We start from the raw sequence: 20,194 nt of genomic DNA, 5'->3' as shown, positions 1-20,194 counted from the left end.
AGGCAATTCATGGGGCACAAAGTGGGTTGGGCTTATGGGGGTGGGAGGGGTTTGGGTTGATCATGGATTGGGGGAAATTGATGCCACCATTGATTTTCCCCATTATGCCAAAACCCCTCCCACCCCTATATGCCCAACCCACTTTATGTTTTATTCATTGGTGCAACTACTTGTTGACCTTTGCTGCTGCCCCGGCATGGGCCCCTAGGGGCCTCTATAGGGACTACAGCCCTGCGCTTGGGGCCCCATAGCCTTTAGCTGCCACAGGTTGGGCCATACCATTATCTACCGTACCCCTCTGTATCCTCGGCATGGGTTGGCTGCTAAGGTTCCTAGTTCATGATAGGCCAGTGCCTGCGACCAATCCCATCGTGTGTACCCCCCCCTGTAACTGTTTGGGAAATTGCTTTGAATTCACCGTATTTGATGGTCAGAGAGAAACGTGCAAGTTATGAAACTCGGAACATTTGAGCAATGGGATTGGCCAATATCCTGGGTGGTTTCCCCCAATGAGAGGGATTCTGAGTCATTTAACCCTTCCCAACCACTTCTGTATTTTGTCAGCTCCGTGTAACGGGGGGGTTTTCCATGTTTTGTACAAAGTCGTTTCCGCTTGGCCTTAACCCCTCGTAGCCCCTCTCATTAACCCTCATTGGGGGGGGGGGGCGCTGAGGGGAGAAGCTGATTGTTGGGGTCGGTGGTTTCTCTGTTCGGCCGGAGGAAGGAAACAGGATGGTCGGAACCAACGTACACAAACAGCCCCAGTGTTTCCTGGGAATGGGGGGGCCACACCGGGCGGCGGCCTACTGGGAACATGGGATTAGGGGGATTTACATAGTAAGTGGCTTTGTCTGGGGATTTGTCTCTCTGAGCTGCTTAGTAAGAGATACCCCGCAGTTATTTCTGATTGTAAGCTCTGGGGTCTAGCCTGGGATTCCCTGAAAGTAGGGCAAGATGGAGACAGCAGGGCAAGATGGAGACAGTAGGGCAAGATGGAGACAGTAGGGCAAGATGGGGACAGTAGGGCAAGATGGAGACAGTAGGGCAAGATGGAGACAGTAGGACAAGATGGAGACAGTAGGGCAAGATGGAGACAGTAGGACAAGATGGAGACAGTAGGGCAAGATGGGGACAGTAGGGCAAGATGGGGACAGTAGGGCAAGATGGAGACAGTAGGACAAGATGGAGACAGTAGGGCAAGATGGAGACAGTAGGACAAGATGGGGACAGTAGGGCAAGATGGAGACAGTAGGACAAGATGGAGACAGTAGGACAAGATGGGGACAGTAGGACAAGATGGAGACAGTAGGGCAAGATGGAGACAGTAGGACAAGATGGAGACAGTAGGGCAAGATGGGGACAGTAGGGCAAGATGGGGACAGTAGGGCAAGATGGGGACAGTAGGGCAAGATGGAGACAGTAGGGCAAGATGGGGACAGTAGGACAAGATGGAGACAGTAGGGCAAGATGGGGACAGTAGGGCAAGATGGAGACAGTAGGACAAGATGGAGACAGTAGGGCAAGATGGGGACAGTAGGGCAAGATGGGGACAGTAGGGCAAGATGCGGACAGTAGGACAAGATGGGGACAGTAGGACAAGATGGAGACAGTAGGACAAGATGGAGACAGTAGGACAAGATGGAGACAGTAGGACAAGATGGGGACAGTAGGGCAAGATGGAGACAGTAGGGCAAGATGGAGACAGTAGGGCAAGATGGAGACAGTAGGACAAGATGGAGACAGTAGGGCAAGATGGAGACAGCAGGGCAAGATGGAGACAGCAGGACAAGATGGAGACAGCAGGACAAGATGGAGACAGCAGGGCAAGATGGAGACAGCAGGGCAAGATGGAGACAGCAGGGCAAGATGGAGACAGCAGGGCAAGATGGAGACAGCAGGACAAGATGGAGACAGTAGGGCAAGATGGAGACAGAAGGGCAAGATGGAGACAGTAGGGCAAGATGGAGACAGTAGGGCAAGATGGAGACAGTAGGACAAGATGGAGACAGTAGGGCAAGATGGAGACAGTAGGGCAAGATGGAGACAGAAGGGCAAGATGGAGACAGCAGGGCAAGATGGAGACAGCAGGGCAAGATGGAGACAGCAGGGCAAGATGGAGACAGCAGGGCAAGATGGAGACAGCAGGGCAAGATGGGGACAGCAGGACAAGATGGAGACAGCAGGGCAAGATGGAGACAGCAGGGCAAGATGGAGACAGTAGGGCAAGATGGAGACAGTAGGGCAAGATGGGGACAGTAGGGCAAGATGGGGACAGTAGGACAAGATGGAGACAGTAGGACAAGATGGGGACAGTAGGGCAAGATGGAGACAGTAGGGCAAGATGGAGACATTAGGGCAAGATGGAAACAGTAGGGCAAGATGGAGACAGTAGGGCAAGATGGAGACAGTAGGACAAGATGGAGACAGTAGGACAAGATGGAGACAGTAGGGCAAGATGGAGACAGTAGGGCTAGAGGGAGACAGTAGGACAAGATGGAGACAGTAAGACAAGATGGGGACAGTAGGGCAAGATGGAGACAGTAGGGCAAGATGGAGACAGTAGGACAAGATGGAGACAGTAGGACAAGATGGAGACAGTAGGGCAAGATGGAGACAGAAGGACAAGATGGAGACAGTAGGGCAAGATGGGGACAGTAGGGCAAGATGGAGACAGTAGGGCAAGATGGAGACAGTAGGGCAAGATGGAGACAGTAGGACAAGATGGAGACAGTAGGACAAGATGGAGACAGTAGGACAAGATGGAGACAGTAGGGCAAGATGGGGACAGTAGGACAAGATGGGGACAGTAGGGCAAGATGGAGACAGTAGGGCAAGATGGAGACAGTAGGGCAAGATGGAGACAGTAGGGCAAGATGGAGACAGTAGGGCAAGATGGAGACAGTAGGACAAGATGGAGACAGTAGGACAAGATGGAGACAGGACAAGATGGAGACAGTAGGGCTAGAGGGAGACAGTAGGGCAAGATGGGGACAGTAGGACAAGATGGAGACAGTAGGGCAAGATGGAGACAGTAGGACAAGATGGAGACAGGACAAGATGGAGACAGTAGGGCTAGAGGGAGACAGTAGGGCAAGATGGGGACAGTAAAGGATTGGGCCCCGTCACTACAGACAGTTCTGCTATATAACAAGTAAATAATTAGCCAGGCACAGGGTTAGTTGCCCTTTATTCGGCTACTGAATTATCCTGCAAACTGTAAGTGAAGGGAACACAATGGCAGCTTTGTGCCAAATTCCTGTGGGCTGAGCTCACCCCAATCCTCGTATTTAATGTTTCCGGTGGATCAGAACCTCCCGGTGACCTCCCTGCTAAACTGTCACTTATATCCCACTAAATAGGGGAGAACCTGGTTCCTTCTCACTGAGACCCAATGGGACTCGGGTTAATGGGACGGTTGTGGTACTGGATTCTCCCAGAGGCAGGAAATGGTTGGTATTCCAGCTGTGCCGCAGAGGATCATGGGATTTGTAGTCTGTAAAAGTACTTATAGGACTGTTTTTTTGGGGGTCATTATTTTAATGGGCCCTGACAGTCCCAGTGGAACTGGTGGCCTTTGGGGGCACGATGGGTGGGCATGTCCCGTGCCAAACAGGGACCTGGGGTATTTGATGCCCCTGTGCTGCGGGGATGAGCCTGGAGCCAAGTCTGGGGGATACAACACGTCCCTTTGTTCCAACCAAACTTGACCTTAAAAGCCAACTGGCCTGGGTGCCCTTCTGGCCACCATAACGGGGAGAAAGTATGAATGAGGCCCCAGTTTCCTGCCCCCCCCCCCCCAATGACTAAACTGCCCCTGAATAGAAAGTTCTCAGCCCGACGACAAAGGGAGGAAGGATCAGATGTTGGAGAAGCATCTCCCGTGTCCGTCTCTCCAACCCTTCCCCTCGTTACTGGGCCGGTGGGGCAGGAGGTCTCGGGGTTCGGGGAGGCGCCGGGTCCAACCGGAGTGGAATTGGTAAGCGGAACTGGAGCTGATGTGGGGGGGACGCACGGCATTAAAGGGGGGGCACCTTCAAGTTATAGAATGGCTAATTCTAAGCAGCTTTTCAATTGGTCTTCATTGTTTATTTGTTATAATTTCTGAATTATTTCCCTTCTTCTGACTCTTTGCAGCTTCCAAATGGGGGTCACTGACCCCGGCAACCAAACCCTATTGCTCTGTGAGGCTCCAGTTTTATTGTTATTGTTACTTTTTATTCCTTGTCTTTCTATTCAGCCCCTCTCCTATGGGGGGTTACGGGCACCATTGTGCCCCCAGCAGGCAGCTCTCTAACATGGGGAGATGGGGGGGTTACGGGCACCATTGTGCCCCCAGCAGGCAGCTCTCTAACATGGGGAGATGGGGGGGTTACGAGCACCATTGTGCCCCCAGCAGGCAGCTCTCTAACATGGGGAGATGGGGGGGTTACGGGCACCATTGTGCCCCCCGCAGGCAGCTCTCTAACATGGGGAGATGGGGGGGTTACAGGCACCATTGTGCCCCCAGCAGGCAGCTCTCTAACATGGGGAGATGGGGGGGTTACGAGCACCATTGTGCCCCCAGCAGGCAGCTCTCTAACATGGGGAGATGGGGGGGTTACGGGCACCATTGTGCCCCCCAGCAGGCAGCTCTCTAACATGGGGAGATGGGGGGGTTACGGGCACCATTGTGCCCCCAGCAGGCAGCTCTCTAACATGGGGAGATGGGGGGGTTACGGGCACCATTGTGCCCCCCAGCAGGCAGCTCTCTAACATGGGGAGATGGGGGGGTTACAGGCACCATTGTGCCCCCCGCAGGCAGCTCTCTAACATGGGGAGATGGGGGGGTTACGGGCACCATTGTGCCCCCAGCAGGCAGCTCTCTAACATGGGGAGATGGGGGGGTTACAGGCACCATTGTGCCCCCAGCAGGCAGCTCTCTAACATGGGGAGATGGGGGGGTTACGGGCACCATTGTGCCCCCAGCAGGCAGCTCTCTAACATGGGGAGATGGGGGGGTTACGAGCACCATTGTGCCCCCAGCAGGCAGCTCTCTAACATGGGGAGATGGGGGGGTTACAGGCACCATTGTGCCCCCAGCAGGCAGCTCTCTAACATGGGGAGATGGGGGGGTTACGAGCACCATTGTGCCCCCAGCAGGCAGCTCTCTAACATGGGGAGATGGGGGGGTTACGGGCACCATTGTGCCCCCCAGCAGGCAGCTCTCTAACATGGGGAGATGGGGGGGTTACGGGCACCATTGTGCCCCCAGCAGGCAGCTCTCTAACATGGGGAGATGGGGGGGTTACGGGCACCATTGTGCCCCCCAGCAGGCAGCTCTCTAACATGGGGAGATGGGGGGGTTACAGGCACCATTGTGCCCCCAGCAGGCAGCTCTCTAACATGGGGAGATGGGGGGGTTACGGGCACCATTGTGCCCCCCAGCAGGCAGCTCTCTAACATGGGGAGATGGGGGGGTTACAGGCACCATTGTGCCCCCCAGCAGGCAGCTCTCTAACATGGGGAGATGGGGGGGTTACAGGCACCATTGTGCCCCCCAGCAGGCAGCTCTCTAACATGGGGAGATGGGGGGGTTACAGGCACCATTGTGCCCCCAGCAGGCGGCTCTCTAACATGGGGAGATGGGGGGGTTACAGGCACCATTGTGCCCCCAGCAGGCGGCTCTCTAACATGGGGAGATGGGGGGGGTTACAGGCACCATTGTGCCCCCCGCAGGCAGCTCTCTAACATGGGGAGATGGGGGGGTTACGGGCACCATTGTGCCCCCAGCAGGCAGCTCTCTAACATGGGGAGATGGGGGGGTTACGGGCACCATTGTGCCCCCAGCAGGCAGCTCTCTAACATGGGGAGATGGGGGGGTTACGGGCACCATTGTGCCCCCAGCAGGCAGCTCTCTAACATGGGGAGATGGGGGGGGTTACAGGCACCATTGTGCCCCCCGCAGGCAGCTCTCTAACATGGGGAGATGGGGGGGTTACGGGCACCATTGTGCCCCCAGCAGGCAGCTCTCTAACATGGGGAGATGGGGGGGTTACGGGCACCATTGTGCCCCCAGCAGGCAGCTCTCTAACATGGGGAGATGGGGGGGTTACGGGCACCATTGTGCTCCCCGCAGGCAGGTTAAAGGGAAAGCAATGCCTGCAAGGCCCGAGCGCTTCACCTCACTTTAGGGGTCAGAACAGCAAGTTTAAAGGGGAACTTCCCCCATTTAGTGGAATTGCTGACGTTGCTGATTCCCGCGGCCATTGTTGTGCAAGATAAAGGAAATCTGCGGTTACTGGAACTCCTTTCTGGCCAAACAGATTTCTCTTTGAAAGAAACAGCATATTTTTACCCCGGATCAGGCGGTGCTGAATCAGCTTCAGAATAACTAGGCCACGCCCCCTGGGTATCAAAAGGGAAAGTTATCACCCAAGGATAATTTGTTAAACTGAGCATAAAGCTCCATTGGTTTTGACATGGGGGGACATTGTCTGGGGTATAAGGGGTTAGTAGGGGGGTGTCACCTGGCATATAAGGGGTTAACTCTCCCTTGGGTTTGGCACAGGAAAAATGAACTCGCATATGAAGCTTTAACTCTCTATGGGTTTGTACAAGCAGCATGAGATGATAAGGGGTTAATTTTCCTGGGGTTAGTACTGGAGACCGGTGCTGGTATATAAGGGGTTAACTCTCCCAGGGTTAGTACAGGGGACATGAACTGGTACATAACGGGTTAATTTTCCTGGGGTTAGTACTGGATACTGGTGCCAGTATATAAGGGGTTAACTCTCCCAGGGTTAGTACAGGGGAAATGAACTTGTACATAAGGGGTTAATTTTCCTGGGGTTAGTACTGGAGAACGGTGCCGGTATATAAGGGGTTAACTCTCCCAGGGTTAGTACAGGGGACACAAACTTGTACATAAGGGGTTAATTTTCCTGGGGTTAGTACTGGAGACAGGTGCTGGTATATAAGGGGTTAACTCTCCCAGGGTTAGTACAGGGGACATGAACTTGTACATAAGGGGTTAATTTTACTGGGGTTAGTACTGGAAACAGGTGCTGGTATATAAGGGGTTAACTCTCCCAGGGTTAGTACAGGGGACATGAACTTGTACATAAGGGGTTAATTTTCCTGGGGTTAGTACTGGAGACCGGTGCTGGTATATAAGGGGTTAACTCTCCCAGGGTTAATACAGGGGACATGAACTGGTACATAAAGGGTTAATTTTCCTGGGGTTAGTACTGGAGACTGGTGCCGGTATATAAGGGGTTAACTCTCCCAGGGTTAGTACAGGGGACATGAACTTGTACATAAGGGGTTAATTTTCCTGGGGTTAGTACTGGAGACCGGTGCTGGTATATAAGGGGTTAACTCTCCCAGGGTTAGTACAGGGGACATGAACTTGTACATAAGGGGTTAATTTTCCTGGGGTTAGTACTGGAGACCGGTGCTGGTATATAAGGGGTTAACTCTCCCAGGGTTAGTACAGGGGACATGAACTTGTACATAAGGGGTTAATTTTCCTGGGGTTAGTACTGGAGACCGGTGCTGGTATATAAGGGGTTAACTCTCCCAGGGTTAATACAGGGGACATGAACTGGTACATAAAGGGTTAATTTTCCTGGGGTTAGTACTGGAGACTGGTGCCGGTATATAAGGGGTTAACTCTCCCAGGGTTAGTACAGGGGACATGAGCTGGTACATAAAGGGTTAATTTTCCTGGGGTTAGTACTGGAGACTGGTGCCGGTATATAAGGGGTTAACTCTCCCAGGGTTAGTACAGGGGACATGAGCTGGTACATAAAGGGTTAATTTTCCTGGGGTTAGTACTGGAGACTGGTGCCGGTATATAAGGGGTTAACTCTCCCAGGGTTAGTACAGGGGACATGAGCTGGTACATAAAGGGTTAATTTTCCTGGGGTTAGTACTGGAGACTGGTTCCAGTATATAAGGGGTTAACTCTCCCAGGGTTAGTACAGGGGACATGAGCTGGTACATAAAGGGTTAATTTTCCTGGGGTTAGTACTGGAGACCGGTGCTGGTATATAAGGGGTTAAAAGTGGCAGTAAAAGTGACATCCTGTGTTATGTGGGTCCTGTCACTTCTACCACTCCCCCCCCCCAGCCCAAATACTCAATAACTCCGCCCCCCCCAGCCCAAATACTCAATAACTCCGCCCCCCAGGGCTAAACACACCGAGTGCTGTAATGGAAGTGCTGCTGCGGGTTTCCTTCTTGTTGGGCAGAAACAACCCTCTTCCCTGTGTCCTGAGAGCTCCTTGTACTGCAACTCCCTGCAACTCCTTGCAACTCCCTGCAACTCCTTGCAACTCCTTGCAACTCCCCGCAACTCCCTGCAACTCCTTGCAACTCCCTGCAACTCCTTGCAACTCCTTGCAACTCCCGCAACTCCTTGCAACTCCCCGCAACTCCTTGCAACTCCCTGCAACTCCTTGCAACTCCCTGCAACTCTCTGCAACTCCCCGCAACTCCTTGCAACTCCCTGCAACTCTCTGCAACTCCTTGCAACTCCCCACAACTCCCACAACTCCTTGCAACTCCCTGCAACTCTCTGCAACTCCTTGCAACTCCCCACAACTCCCACAACTCCTTGCAACTCCCTGCAACTCTCTGCAACTCCTTGCAACTCCCACAACTCCTTGCAACTCCCCACAACTCCCACAACTCCTTGCAACTCCCTGCAACTCTCTGCAACTCCCTGCAACTCCTTGCAACTCCCGCAACTCCCCACAACTCCCACAACTCCCCACAACTCCCCCTGCAACTCCTTGCAACTCCCGCAACTCCCCACAACTCCCACAACTCCTTGCAACTCCCTGCAACTCCTTGCAACTCCCCACAACTCCCACAACTCCTTGCAACTCCCTGCAACTCTCTGCAACTCCTTGCAACTCCCTGCAACTCCTTGCAACTCCCGCAACTCCCCACAACTCCCCACAACTCCCACAACTCCTTGCAACTCCCTACAACTCTCTGCAACTCCTCGCAACTCCTTGCAACTCCCACAACTCCTTGCAACTCCCTGCAACTCTCTGCAACTCCTTGCAACTCCCTGCAACTCCTTGCAACTCCCGCAACTCCTTGCAACTCCCCACAACTCCCACAACTCCTTGCAACTCCCTGCAACTCCTTGCAACTCCCGCAACTCCTTGCAACTCCCCACAACTCCCACAACTCCCACAACTCCTTGCAACTCCCTGCAACTCGCTGCAACTCCTTGCAACTCCCACAACTCCTTGCAACTCCCTGCAACTCCTTGCAACTCCCGCAACTCCTTGCAACTCCCCACAACTCCCACAACTCCCACAACTCCTTGCAACTCCCTGCAACTCGCTGCAACTCCCTGCAACTCCCATAACTCCTTGCAACTCCCACAACTCCTTGCAACTCCCTGCAACTCGCTGCAACTCCCTGCAACTCCCATAACTCCTTGCAACTCCCCGCATCTCCCTGCAACAAAGCTTCCATGTGTTATTATGTTACAGGGGATGTTCAGCTCTGGGGTAACTGTTAGTCAGTGATATTCTGAGACAGTTTGCAATTGGTCTTTATTTTTTATTATTTGTACTTATTTAATTATTTTACTTTTTGTTCAGCGGCTCTCTGGTTGCTAAGGTTCAAGTTACCTTAGCAACCAGAGAGTGGTTTAAATGTGAGACTGGGCCAAACCGGGACACAAGCGGCTGTTCTGCCTGAGTAACTGGGTCGGGTTCTCGGCCTCTGTGGGGGGGGGGGGGGTCGGGGTTACAGTCGGTCAGTCCTATTATTGTCCCCCCCCACCCATCTCACACTTCCCCTGCGCTGGGGGTCTCCCTGCTCTCATGTACTCTCTGTTAACCCTTCGTTAGCACTGGGTGGGGCCCCTTTAGCAATATTGTCTGAGAATGACTTTCTGCCCCCCCCCCATATAACTTACTGTAGCTCTAAGCTGAGGTGCCCCCCCCCCTCCCCCGTGTCCTGGTTTCCACTTTCCTTTTCATCATCATCATCTATCACTTTTATTGCTTTATTTGTCTATAAATTCTCCATTTCCTGCCCCCCCCCCCCCCCCCCTTGTTCTCTCCCCATTTACTATTTTCTGTTCTGTTAATTTCTCTGTCCCATTGTTTTACTGTCACCTGACCTGGAGTCCTGCCAATCATCTCATTGCCCCTCCCCCCCCCCCAATTCCCCTCTCATTCCCCTACATATACTGATAGAAGATAGGGGGTAGTAGGAACAGTAGGGCAAGATGGGGACAGTAGGGCAAGATGGAGACAGTAGGGCAAGATGGGGACAGTAGGGCAAGATGGAGACAGTAGGGCAAGATGGAGACAGTAGGGCAAGATGGAGACAGTAGGGCAAGATGGGGACAGTAGGGCAAGATGGAGACAGTAGGGCAAGATGGGGACAGTAGGGCAAGATGGAGACAGTAGGGCAAGATGGAGACAGTAGGGCAAGATGGGGACAGTAGGGCAAGATGGAGACAGTAGGGCAAGATGGGGACAGTAGGGCAAGATGGGGACAGTAGGGCAAGATGGAGACAGTAGGGCAAGATGGGGACAGTAGGGCAAGATGGAGACAGTAGGGCAAGATGGAGACAGTAGGGCAAGATGGGGACAGTAGGGCAAGATGGAGACAGTAGGGCAAGATGGGGACAGTAGGGCAAGATGGGGACAGTAGGGCAAGATGGAGACAGTAGGGCAAGATGGGGGACAGTAGGGCAAGATGGGGACAGTAGGACAAGATGGAGACAGTAGGGCAAGATGGAGACAGTAGGACGAGATGGAGACAGTAGGGCAAGATGGGGACAGTAGGGCAAGATGGGGACAGTAGGGCAAGATGGAGACAGTAGGGCAAGATGGGGAACAGTAGGGCAAGATGGGACAGTAGGGCAAGATGGAGACAGTAGGGCAAGATGGGGACAGTAGGGCAAGATGGAGACAGTAAGGACAAGATGGAGACAGTAGGGCGAGATGGAGACAGTAGGACGAGATGGAGACAGTAGGGCAGATGGGGACAGTAGGGCAAGATGGGGACAGTAGGGCAAGATGGGGACAGTAGGGCAAGATGGGGACAGTAAGGACAAGATGGAGACAGTAGGACAAGATGGAGACAGTCAGGACAAGATGGGGACAGTAGGGCAAGATGGAGACAGTAGGACAAGATGGGGACAGTGGGCAAGAATGGGGACAGTAGGGCAGATGGGACAGTAGGACAAGATGGGGACAGTAGGGCAAGATGGGGACAGTAGGGCAAGATGGGGACAGTAGGACAAGATGGAGACAGTAGGGCAAGATGGAGACAGTAGGGCAAGATGGGGACAGTAGGGCAAGATGGAGACAGTAGGGCAAGATGGAGACAGTAGGGCAAGATGGAGACAGTAGGGCAAGATGGAGACAGTAGGGCAAGATGGAGACAGTAGGGCAAGATGGAGACAGTAGGGCAAGATGGAGACAGTAGGGCAAGATGGAGACAGTAGGGCAAGATGGAGACAGTAGGGCAAGATGGAGACAGTAGGGCAAGATGGAGACAGTAGGGCAAGATGGGGACAGTAGGGCAAGATGGAGACAGTAGGGCAAGATGGAGACAGTAGGGCAAGATGGAGACAGTAGGGCAAGATGGAGACAGTAGGGCAAGATGGAGACAGTAGGGCAAGATGGAGACAGTAGGGCAAGATGGGGACAGTAGGGCAAGATGGAGACAGTAGGGCAAGATGGACAATACAGTATCTGAAGTCACTAACATGACACTGATGTACAACTCCCGGCACCTACCGACAGTCAAACCAACCTCATCCTTTCAGCCTCTAACCCCCCCCCGTAACACAGACCCCCCCCCCCGTAACACAGACCCCCCCCCTGTAACACAGACCCCCCCCCCGTAACACAGACCCCCCCCTGTAACACAGACCCCCCCGTAACACAGACCCCCCCCGTAACACAGACCCCCCCTGTTAACACAGACCCCCCCTGTAACACAGACCCCCCCCCGTAACACAGACCCCCCCCTGTAACACAGACCCCCCCCGTAACACAGACCCCCCCCGTAACACAGACCCCCTGTAACACAGACCCCCCCTGTAACACAGACCCCCCTGTAACACAGACCCCCCCCGTAACACAGACCCCCTGTAACACAGACCCCCCCCGTAACACAGACCCCCCCCCGTAACACAGACCCCCCCCCGTAACACAGACCCCCTGTAACACAGACCCCCCCCCGTAACACAGACCCCCCTGTAACACAGACCCCCCCCTGTAACACAGACCCCCCCCCCGTAACACAGACCCCCCCCGTAACACAGACCCCCCCCCGTAACACAGACCCCCCCCCGTAACACAGACCCCCCCCGTAACACAGACCCCCCCCCGTAACACAGACCCCCCCGTAACACAGACCCCCTGTAACACAGACCCCCCCCTGTAACACAGACCCCCCCCCGTAACACAGACCCCCCCTGTAACACAGACCCCCCCCCGTAACACAGCCCCCCCTGTAACACAGACCCCCCCCTGTAACACAGACCCCCCCCTGTAACACAGACCCCCCTGTAACACAGACCCCCCCCCCGTAACACAGACCTCCCCCTGTAACACAGACCCCCCCCGTAACACAGACCCCCCTGTAACACAGACCCCCCCCTGTAACACAGACCCCCCTGTAACACAGACCCCCCCGTAACACAGACCCCCCCTGTAACACAGACCCCCCCGTAATACAGACCCCCCTGTAACACAGACCCCCCCGTAACACAGACCCCCCCGTAACACAGACCCCCCCGTAACACAGACCCCCCCGTAACACAGACCCCCCTGTAACACAGACCCCCCTGTAACACAGACCCCCCCCCCGTAACACAGACCCCCCTAGACCGTATCCTTATTTTCCCTCTCACTCTCCTGCGGTCTCGGCCCATACACCGCGCAGCTCTCATTCCATCCCCCCCCCCCCCCCAGTCTCTATCGGCTTCTCCCTTAGCGACATCTGAGGTTATTACATGGGGAACCGACACCTGGAATTAGCCCCATATCCTCCATGGGCCAGTTAACCCCTTAACATCCCCCGGGGGCCTGCTTGAACCCCTGCTGATATTTCTTTTACATTCCCTCTATGTTGGGCTAGTGTTTAAAGGGGAAGTTCAATGTAGACGTTGATATTCTGAGACAATTTGCAATTGGTCTTCATTTTTTATTTTGTGCGGCTTTCCAGTTATTTAACTTTTTGTTCAGCAGCACTCCATTTGGTATTTTAGCAGCTATCTGGTTGCTAGGGTCTTATTTACCTTAGCAACCAGGCAGTGGGTTACACGAGAGACTGGTATATGAATAGGGGAGGGGCTGAATAGAAAGATAAGGAATAAAAAGTAACAATAACAATAAAACTGGAGCCTCACAGAGCAATAGGGTTTGGCTGCCGGGGTCAGTGACCCCCATTTGAAAGCTGCAAAGAGTCAGAAGAAGGGAAATAATTCAGAAACTATAAGAAATAAATAATGAAGACCAATTGCAAAGTTGCTAGGAATAGGCCATTCTGTAACATATTAAAGGTTAACTTTAACTCTTTCCATGAACTGCTCATTATAGAGGAACATCAGTTATTTACTGTATATACACACAAGGGGCGTGGCCAACATGTTGGTACTGCCCACTTGTGTTCCTGGGGGGCCCCATATAAATAACTCGTGGGGGGCCCTGTGTGTAACCTGCAAAATGGGCCCCTCCCCGTATAACAAACTGAGAGATGACAGTTTAGGTTTAGTGTGCCCTTTAATCCCCCCCCCCCTTGCCTCACACTCAGCGATGGGAATGAGCTGTGATTGGTTCCTGAGACTTTCTGTGCCGTAATTCTGACTCTTTGAATCTCTTTGATTCCGACTTAAAAGCCTTTCCCCCCAATAAGCTGAGTTCCCGGGGCGCCTGCTCCCCTCGCTGTTACTGCGACTGTCGCCCAAATGTAGCCCCCCCCCGGCTGCTAATGATTCCATCAAACGGTTTCATGTGGAAAAAAAAGTTTGTATTTTACACTGACGTTGCCATGGCGATATTGTATTTAATCTCATCAAAACTTCCCTTTTAGCAGTTACAGTTTATTTCTACTGAGATACAATCACCTGGAAACCATGGCGACCCCGGCAACTCGGCAGCGGCCAATGTTAGTCATTTCCCCCTGTGGGAGCTGCCATAGTGTTTCCCTTAGACAGTACAGTATGGGGGTACAGCTTATTGTGTGCCCAGAACATTCCCTCTCTGTATATTTGTATTTATACATATGGGTAGGGGGTGCCATAGTGTTTCCCTTAGACAGTACAGTATGGGGGTACAGCTTATTGTGTGCCCAGAACATTCCTTCTCTGTATATTTGTATTTATACATATGGGTAGGGGGTGCCATAGTGTTTCCCTTAGACAGTACAGTATGGGGGTACAGCTTATTGTGTGCCCAGAACATTCCTTCTCTGTATATTTGTATTTATACATATGGGTAGGAGGTGCCATAGTGTTTCCCTTAGACAGTACAGTATGGGGGTACAGCTTATTGTGTGCCCAGAACATTCCCTCTCTGTATATTTGTATTTATACATATGGGTAGGGGGTGCCATAGTGTTTCCCTTAGACAGTACAGTATGGGGGTACAGCTTATTGTGTGCCCAGAACATTCCTTCTCTGTATATTTGTATTTATACATATGGGTAGGGGGTGCCATAGTGTTTCCCTTAGACAGTACAGTATGGGGGTACAGCTTAATGTGTGCCCAGAACATTCCTTCTCTGTATATTTGTATTTATACATATGGGTAGGGGGTGCCATAGTGTTTCCCTTAGACAGTACAGTATGGGGGTACAGCTTATTGTGTGCCCAGAACATTCCCTCTCTGTATATTTGTATTTATACATATGGGTAGGAGGTGCCATAGTGTTTCCCACACACAGTACAGTAGATAAAGCCGATAGGGCAGGTAGTTTATTGGGTATAAATCACATGTTTGGTTCTACTTCCCCTTGGATTCCCATAGGGAGTGACAGGCCCAGCTGCTCTATGTTACTCGCTCCCCGGAACAAACAAAGAGATAAATATTTTGCACAGATTCAAACTGTTTATTCCGGGAGTCGTCTCTCCCACTCGCGGCCGCAGTGAATTCTGGGACAGGAATATAAAGCTCTGTCTGCAGCTCACTGACACCCTATTGGCTATTGGGAGATGGGGCGCCCAGGAGTGGCCCTATTCTCTGTCACATGTGCTGCTTGGGCCAATAATAAATTCCCAGCGTGTTGGTACCAATAAGCCCAGGGCCAGCTTGTTGCCACTGACACTGGGTGGCGCAGTTGGGCTGTTTCTTGGCCACAAACAGCCGCGTGTGGCCTTAGCCTTATGCTCCTTCTATTCCTGTCCAATCAGAAAGCAGGGTGCTCCTACACAGCCAGTCCCAGGATGCTCTGCTCCAGTCCAGCTATACATGGGGCTCTGCTGAACCTGGCCACTATTGGCCACCATTACCCACCATTGGCCACCATTATCTATCATTGGCCACCATTAAATATCATTGACCACCATTACCCACTACTGGACACCATTACCCACCATTACCTACCACTGGCCACCAGTACCTACCATTGGCCACCATTAAATACCATTGCCCACCATTGGCCACCATTACATACCATTGGCCACCATTACCCACTATTGGCCACCATTACCCACCACTGCCTACCATTGGCCACCATGCCTGGATTTATTTGGTTGAGTAGTTTGGCCAATTTCAGCCAATGGGCTGTTGGGATGTATGGTCAATGTTGGAACTGATATCTGTCTAGAAGGAGACATTTCATTGGTCAGTAAAGAGGATCCCAGAACAAAAGGGTTGGACTGACCCGGCCAGAGGGGGCAGATCAGTGGAGCAGACAAGGGTAAATAGGAACCTCTGGGCGCTGATTGGCAGGGAATGACCCCCGTGTGAGTTCATATGTAGAGCTGGGGGGGCCGGGGGGCAGCTGGGGGGCCGCCCTACCCCAGAGACACGGCCACTCATCCCTCCTCACTGGGAATGAATCAGTGATATTTCAGGAATGTGCTCCCCGGCCAGACAATCCCTCATTGTGCCCCGACTGAAAGGCCTAATTGTCTGGGCTGTTCCTGCTAGACTGGGGGCGAGGGAATGTCATTCTCCTGCTGTTGCACAACTGGGTACCGGCTTCCTGCGCCCAATCCCACAGATGCATCACTTAACCCTGCGCCTTCCCCAGGGCCCTGAGACCCCCGTAACACTCAGCTGAGGGGTGCAGGGAGTTGCAGCTGAGGTTGAAAAAACACTCCCATCCCTAAACTGGGCGCGGGCACCCTGGCACATTGGGAGACAGGAGGCTTTGTGTTAAAGGGCAAATTAAGCCAAAAGGAAATCATGATCCACTTATTATATCTTTTTATCTGGATAAATCTTGTTTATAGATGGGGGTCCCTGGGGGTGTCGCAATTAACAGCAAATGGCTGCCGTGTGTATTGTGGGACTGTAACTCTCATCCTGAGGGCACAGCTGCCAGAAAGCGAGGCTGCGCGGTAGTAAAAGCCACTGACTCCTTTCCATTGTCCCCTTTGCAGAAACCCGGCATGATGAGCGGCCAGAGAATAGAAGATCAGACCCCGGTGCCCCTTCCCCAGGGCTGGCAGAGCTACATGTCCCCCCAGGGGCGCCGTTACTACGTCAACGCATTGACCAACGGTGAGTGGGGCAGGTTCCGGCCACAGGGGGGGCTGTTGCCTTTCCCACGCTGCCAGCTAATCATTTACCCACTCCCAGGGTTTATTGCCCCTTTTATCTCTGGTTCATGCCCCACGTGGCTGTGCCCGCTGCCAGGTGTGGGTGGGTCCCACAGAATCACTACATCGCCCCCCTGGGATCCCGCTAGCGCCCCCTGTGGGGGGAGTTTCCTATTGATGTGTTTTAGCATTACTGTTCATTTTAAAGGGGAAGTAACACTACTTTTTATTTACTGAGAATGAATCCACGGATATGTGACAGGTCCCACCCATTTGGCAGGTTCCTAGGGGGAAACGTGGGGGGTGCAAATCCCGGGGGGGAGGGGGTTGCACAGTTCCTACTGCTCCCTTCACAGCACTGGGGTAGGGGCACAAGGGGCAGTTGGGGGTAAATGGGATGGGGGTCTGCTCTGGTTCTAGGAATGTATATATCAGATAAGACCAGAGATTTCAAAACCTTCAGCTCCTGTTGTGGCCCCCTAGGGACCCCCTCTGAGTGTTATAGATAGGCAATTAGCCATACAGGGGGTATATTTTCTCAAGTCTATAGGGAAAGGGGACAGAGGGACAGTAGGGAGATGCTGGGGGGCCCTCAGGTGTTTAGAGAGAGTGGGCAGCACCTGCTGACCTGACCCAGGGCCATAGGGCCCTCTCTGACCCAACCCAGGACCTTAGGGTCCTCTCTGACTCAACCCAGGGCCCTCTCTGATCCAACCCAGAGCCCTCTCTGACCCAAGCTAGAGTTTTAGGGCCCTCTCTGACCCAACCAAGAGCTTTAGGACCCTCTCTGACCCAACCTAGAGCTTTAGGACCCTCTCTGACCCAACCCAGAGCCCTCTCTGACCCAACCCAGGGCCCTCTCTGACCCAAGCTAGAGCTTTAGGGCCCTCTCTGACCCAACCTAGAGCTTTAGGGCCCTCTCTGACCCAACCTAGAGCTTTAGGACCCTCTCTGACCCAACCTAGAGCTTTAGGACCCTCTCTGATCCAACCCAGAGCCCTCTCTGACCCAAGCTAGAGCTTTAGGGCCCTCTCTGACCCAACCAAGAGCTTTAGGACCCTCTCTGACCCAAGCTAGAGCTTTAGGACCCTCTCTGACCCAACCTAGAGCTTTAGGACCCTCTCTGATCCAACCCAGAGCCCTCTCTGACCCAAGCTAGAGCTTTAGGGCCCTCTCTGACCCAAGCTAGAGCTTTAGGACCCTCTCTGACCCAACCTAGAGCTTTAGGACCCTCTCTGACCCAACCCAGGGCCTTAGGGCCCTCTCTGACCCAACCCAGGGACCTCTCTGACCCAACCCAGGGCTTTAGGGCCCTCTCTGACCCAACCCAGGGGCCTCTCTGACCCAACCCAGGGGCCTCTCTGACCCAACCCAGGGCCTTAGGACCCTCTCTGACCCGACCCAGGGCCTTCATTGACCCAACTCAGGGGCTTCTCTGGGTTGTGGCTGATTTACAATAAAAGGTACCGGTATATCCCAGTGAATACGGCCCGTGTGTGTGTGTGTATGTGTGTGTGTATGTGTGTGTGTATGTGGGGGGGGGGGGGGGGGAGGAGTTTGCTTCTAGTGTTTTGTCAATTTTTATTTCTGCATCAGAAGTCGCCACCTTGTGGTGAATCGGCGGCACAGTCGCGGGTGTGTGAGATCTTCTGCTGCAAAACCTGGTCTTGGGCTGTTTAGCCAGTCTTGATATTCTGATTGGCTGCATATGGTTGTCATGAGTTGTCACTCATAGCAACAGCCTGTGACCTTATATAGATAGGTGCCCCTTTAAGACCAATTGCAAAGTTGCCAGGAATAGGCCATTGTGTAACCTACTAAAGGATAAGTCATAACAATAAACCTGTAGCCTCACAGAGCAATAGTTATTTGGCTGCCGGGTCGGCCCCTCTTCTTTCCATGTATCAGTCACCCTCTCAAACCACCCCCTGGTCACTAAGGTAAATTGCACCCTAGCAACCAAATAACTGCTGAACTGAAAAAAAATGAAACAACTAAAAAACTATAAACAATAAAAAATGAAGACCAATTGCAAATTGCCCCCCCCCACTCATTCATAGCAGAGAGGCGCCCCCTTCTGGGCAGACATGGGAAACTAAGCCTTTAAGAAAAGACCTATTAACCCTTTCATCTCCCCAGCCAACATGGGAAGGCGCTGACCCTCGGCAGAGACCCCCCAATGAGCAGCCCCTGGGGTTGGCCAGTCAGCAGGACGGCGGCACATTAAAGGGGAGATTGGGGCCCAGATGCTGCGCAGCTGCACTTTAATTAGATAAAATTCATTTGGCCAAGATGTGTGGGCGGGGCTCGTTAGGCTCAGCGGCTTTATTAAATAAGCACAATGGCCGCTCGCCAAACTAACAATAAGGAGCCGGGATGTTCGGGGTCCCACATTCCTTGCCCTCGGGGGGCTCCATGTGTTTCCCTGAACTGCAGTTCCCTCTGCTCCCCAGGAGGGGGCGGCCCTTACAGTACTGTCTGTGTAGGGCCACAGTGGGGGGGAGTTTGGGCCCTTCAGGGCAGGTTCTCCAGTGGGGCCCAAGTGCCCCAGTCAGACACTGTGTGGTTCAGGCCCCTGCGTGACCATGGGAAGGAGAGCAGCCCAGTAGCCCCGAGTGCATTTTCCCACCAACGTATTGTTTTGGTGTAAAAAAGTCGCTTTTGACTTCAATACATTTTGGGAATTTTTTGCTGCTTCACAAATTTTTCAGCAGTTTTGCGTATTTTTTGCTGAAGTGAAATGGGACAGATTTGCTCATCGCTACGGGCCAGTAGGGGGGTTCAGGGTCTGACTGGGCCGGCCCCGACCGCCCCCCCCCCCCCCAGGCCCAACAAGATGGAGGTGAGTTTAACCTGTGAGCTCTCAGGGCAGGGGGTCGGACCCCGCGAGGGTGTGGGGGCTCTTCGGGGGGATGCGGGACCCCTGGGGCAGTTCCTAGGGCGGCCTTTGCACTTTATGGAACTCTCAGGGTTAATGTTTGGGGGGAAACAGAGAAGATTTGGCCAATAATGTTCCTGTAAGTGAGGGGCTGGGGGCCGCGGTGCCGCCCAATTGGCTCAGTGGGACAGGGAGACCCAGTTACACAAGTCTGTGCCCAATGATGTCACCGCAGCTATAAAAGTGAATGAAACGGCCCAAATCCGGCGCCAAGCTGCTCGTTATCCCCCCCCCCCCGGGCGGTACTGGGACGGCTCCCCCATTGCCCAAGACTTGGACCCAACAGCTCGGTGCCCTCCCAACGCATTTCCCCAGCACCGGCCCAGGTTATGGGAGTTTAACTTAACTGTTAGTATGTTACAGAATGGCCTATTCCTAGCAACTGTGCAATTGGTCTTCATTATTTATTTCTTATAGTTTTTGAATTATTTGTCTTTGCAGCTTTCAAATGGGGGTCACTGACCCCGGCAGCCAAACCCTATTGCTCTGTGAGGCTCCAGTTTTATTGTTACTTTTTAT

The 20,194-nt window shown here is 53.1% G+C and overlaps 1 protein-coding gene across 2 annotated transcripts in view; it reads left to right on the top strand.

Moving 5' to 3' along the window:
* gas7 (growth arrest specific 7) overlaps positions 1 to 20,194 on the top strand; it is an 81,432-nt gene that overhangs the window by 34,794 nt on the left and 26,444 nt on the right. The window contains exons 1-2 of one of the 2 annotated variants that reach the window (XM_031893978.1): positions 3,785 to 3,976; positions 16,579 to 16,699. In XM_031893978.1, coding sequence (XP_031749838.1) covers positions 3,800 to 3,976; positions 16,579 to 16,699 — 298 coding nt within the window. In that variant the 5' untranslated portion in view covers positions 3,785 to 3,799. 2 annotated transcript variants of the gene reach the window in all.

This window comes from Xenopus tropicalis, chromosome 10 (assembly GCF_000004195.4).
Source record: "Xenopus tropicalis strain Nigerian chromosome 10, UCB_Xtro_10.0, whole genome shotgun sequence".
NCBI classification, from domain to species: Eukaryota; Metazoa; Chordata; class Amphibia; order Anura; family Pipidae; genus Xenopus; species Xenopus tropicalis.
The sequence above is the reverse complement of the archived record's forward strand: the minus strand, read 5'-3'. Positions and strand labels throughout refer to the sequence as shown.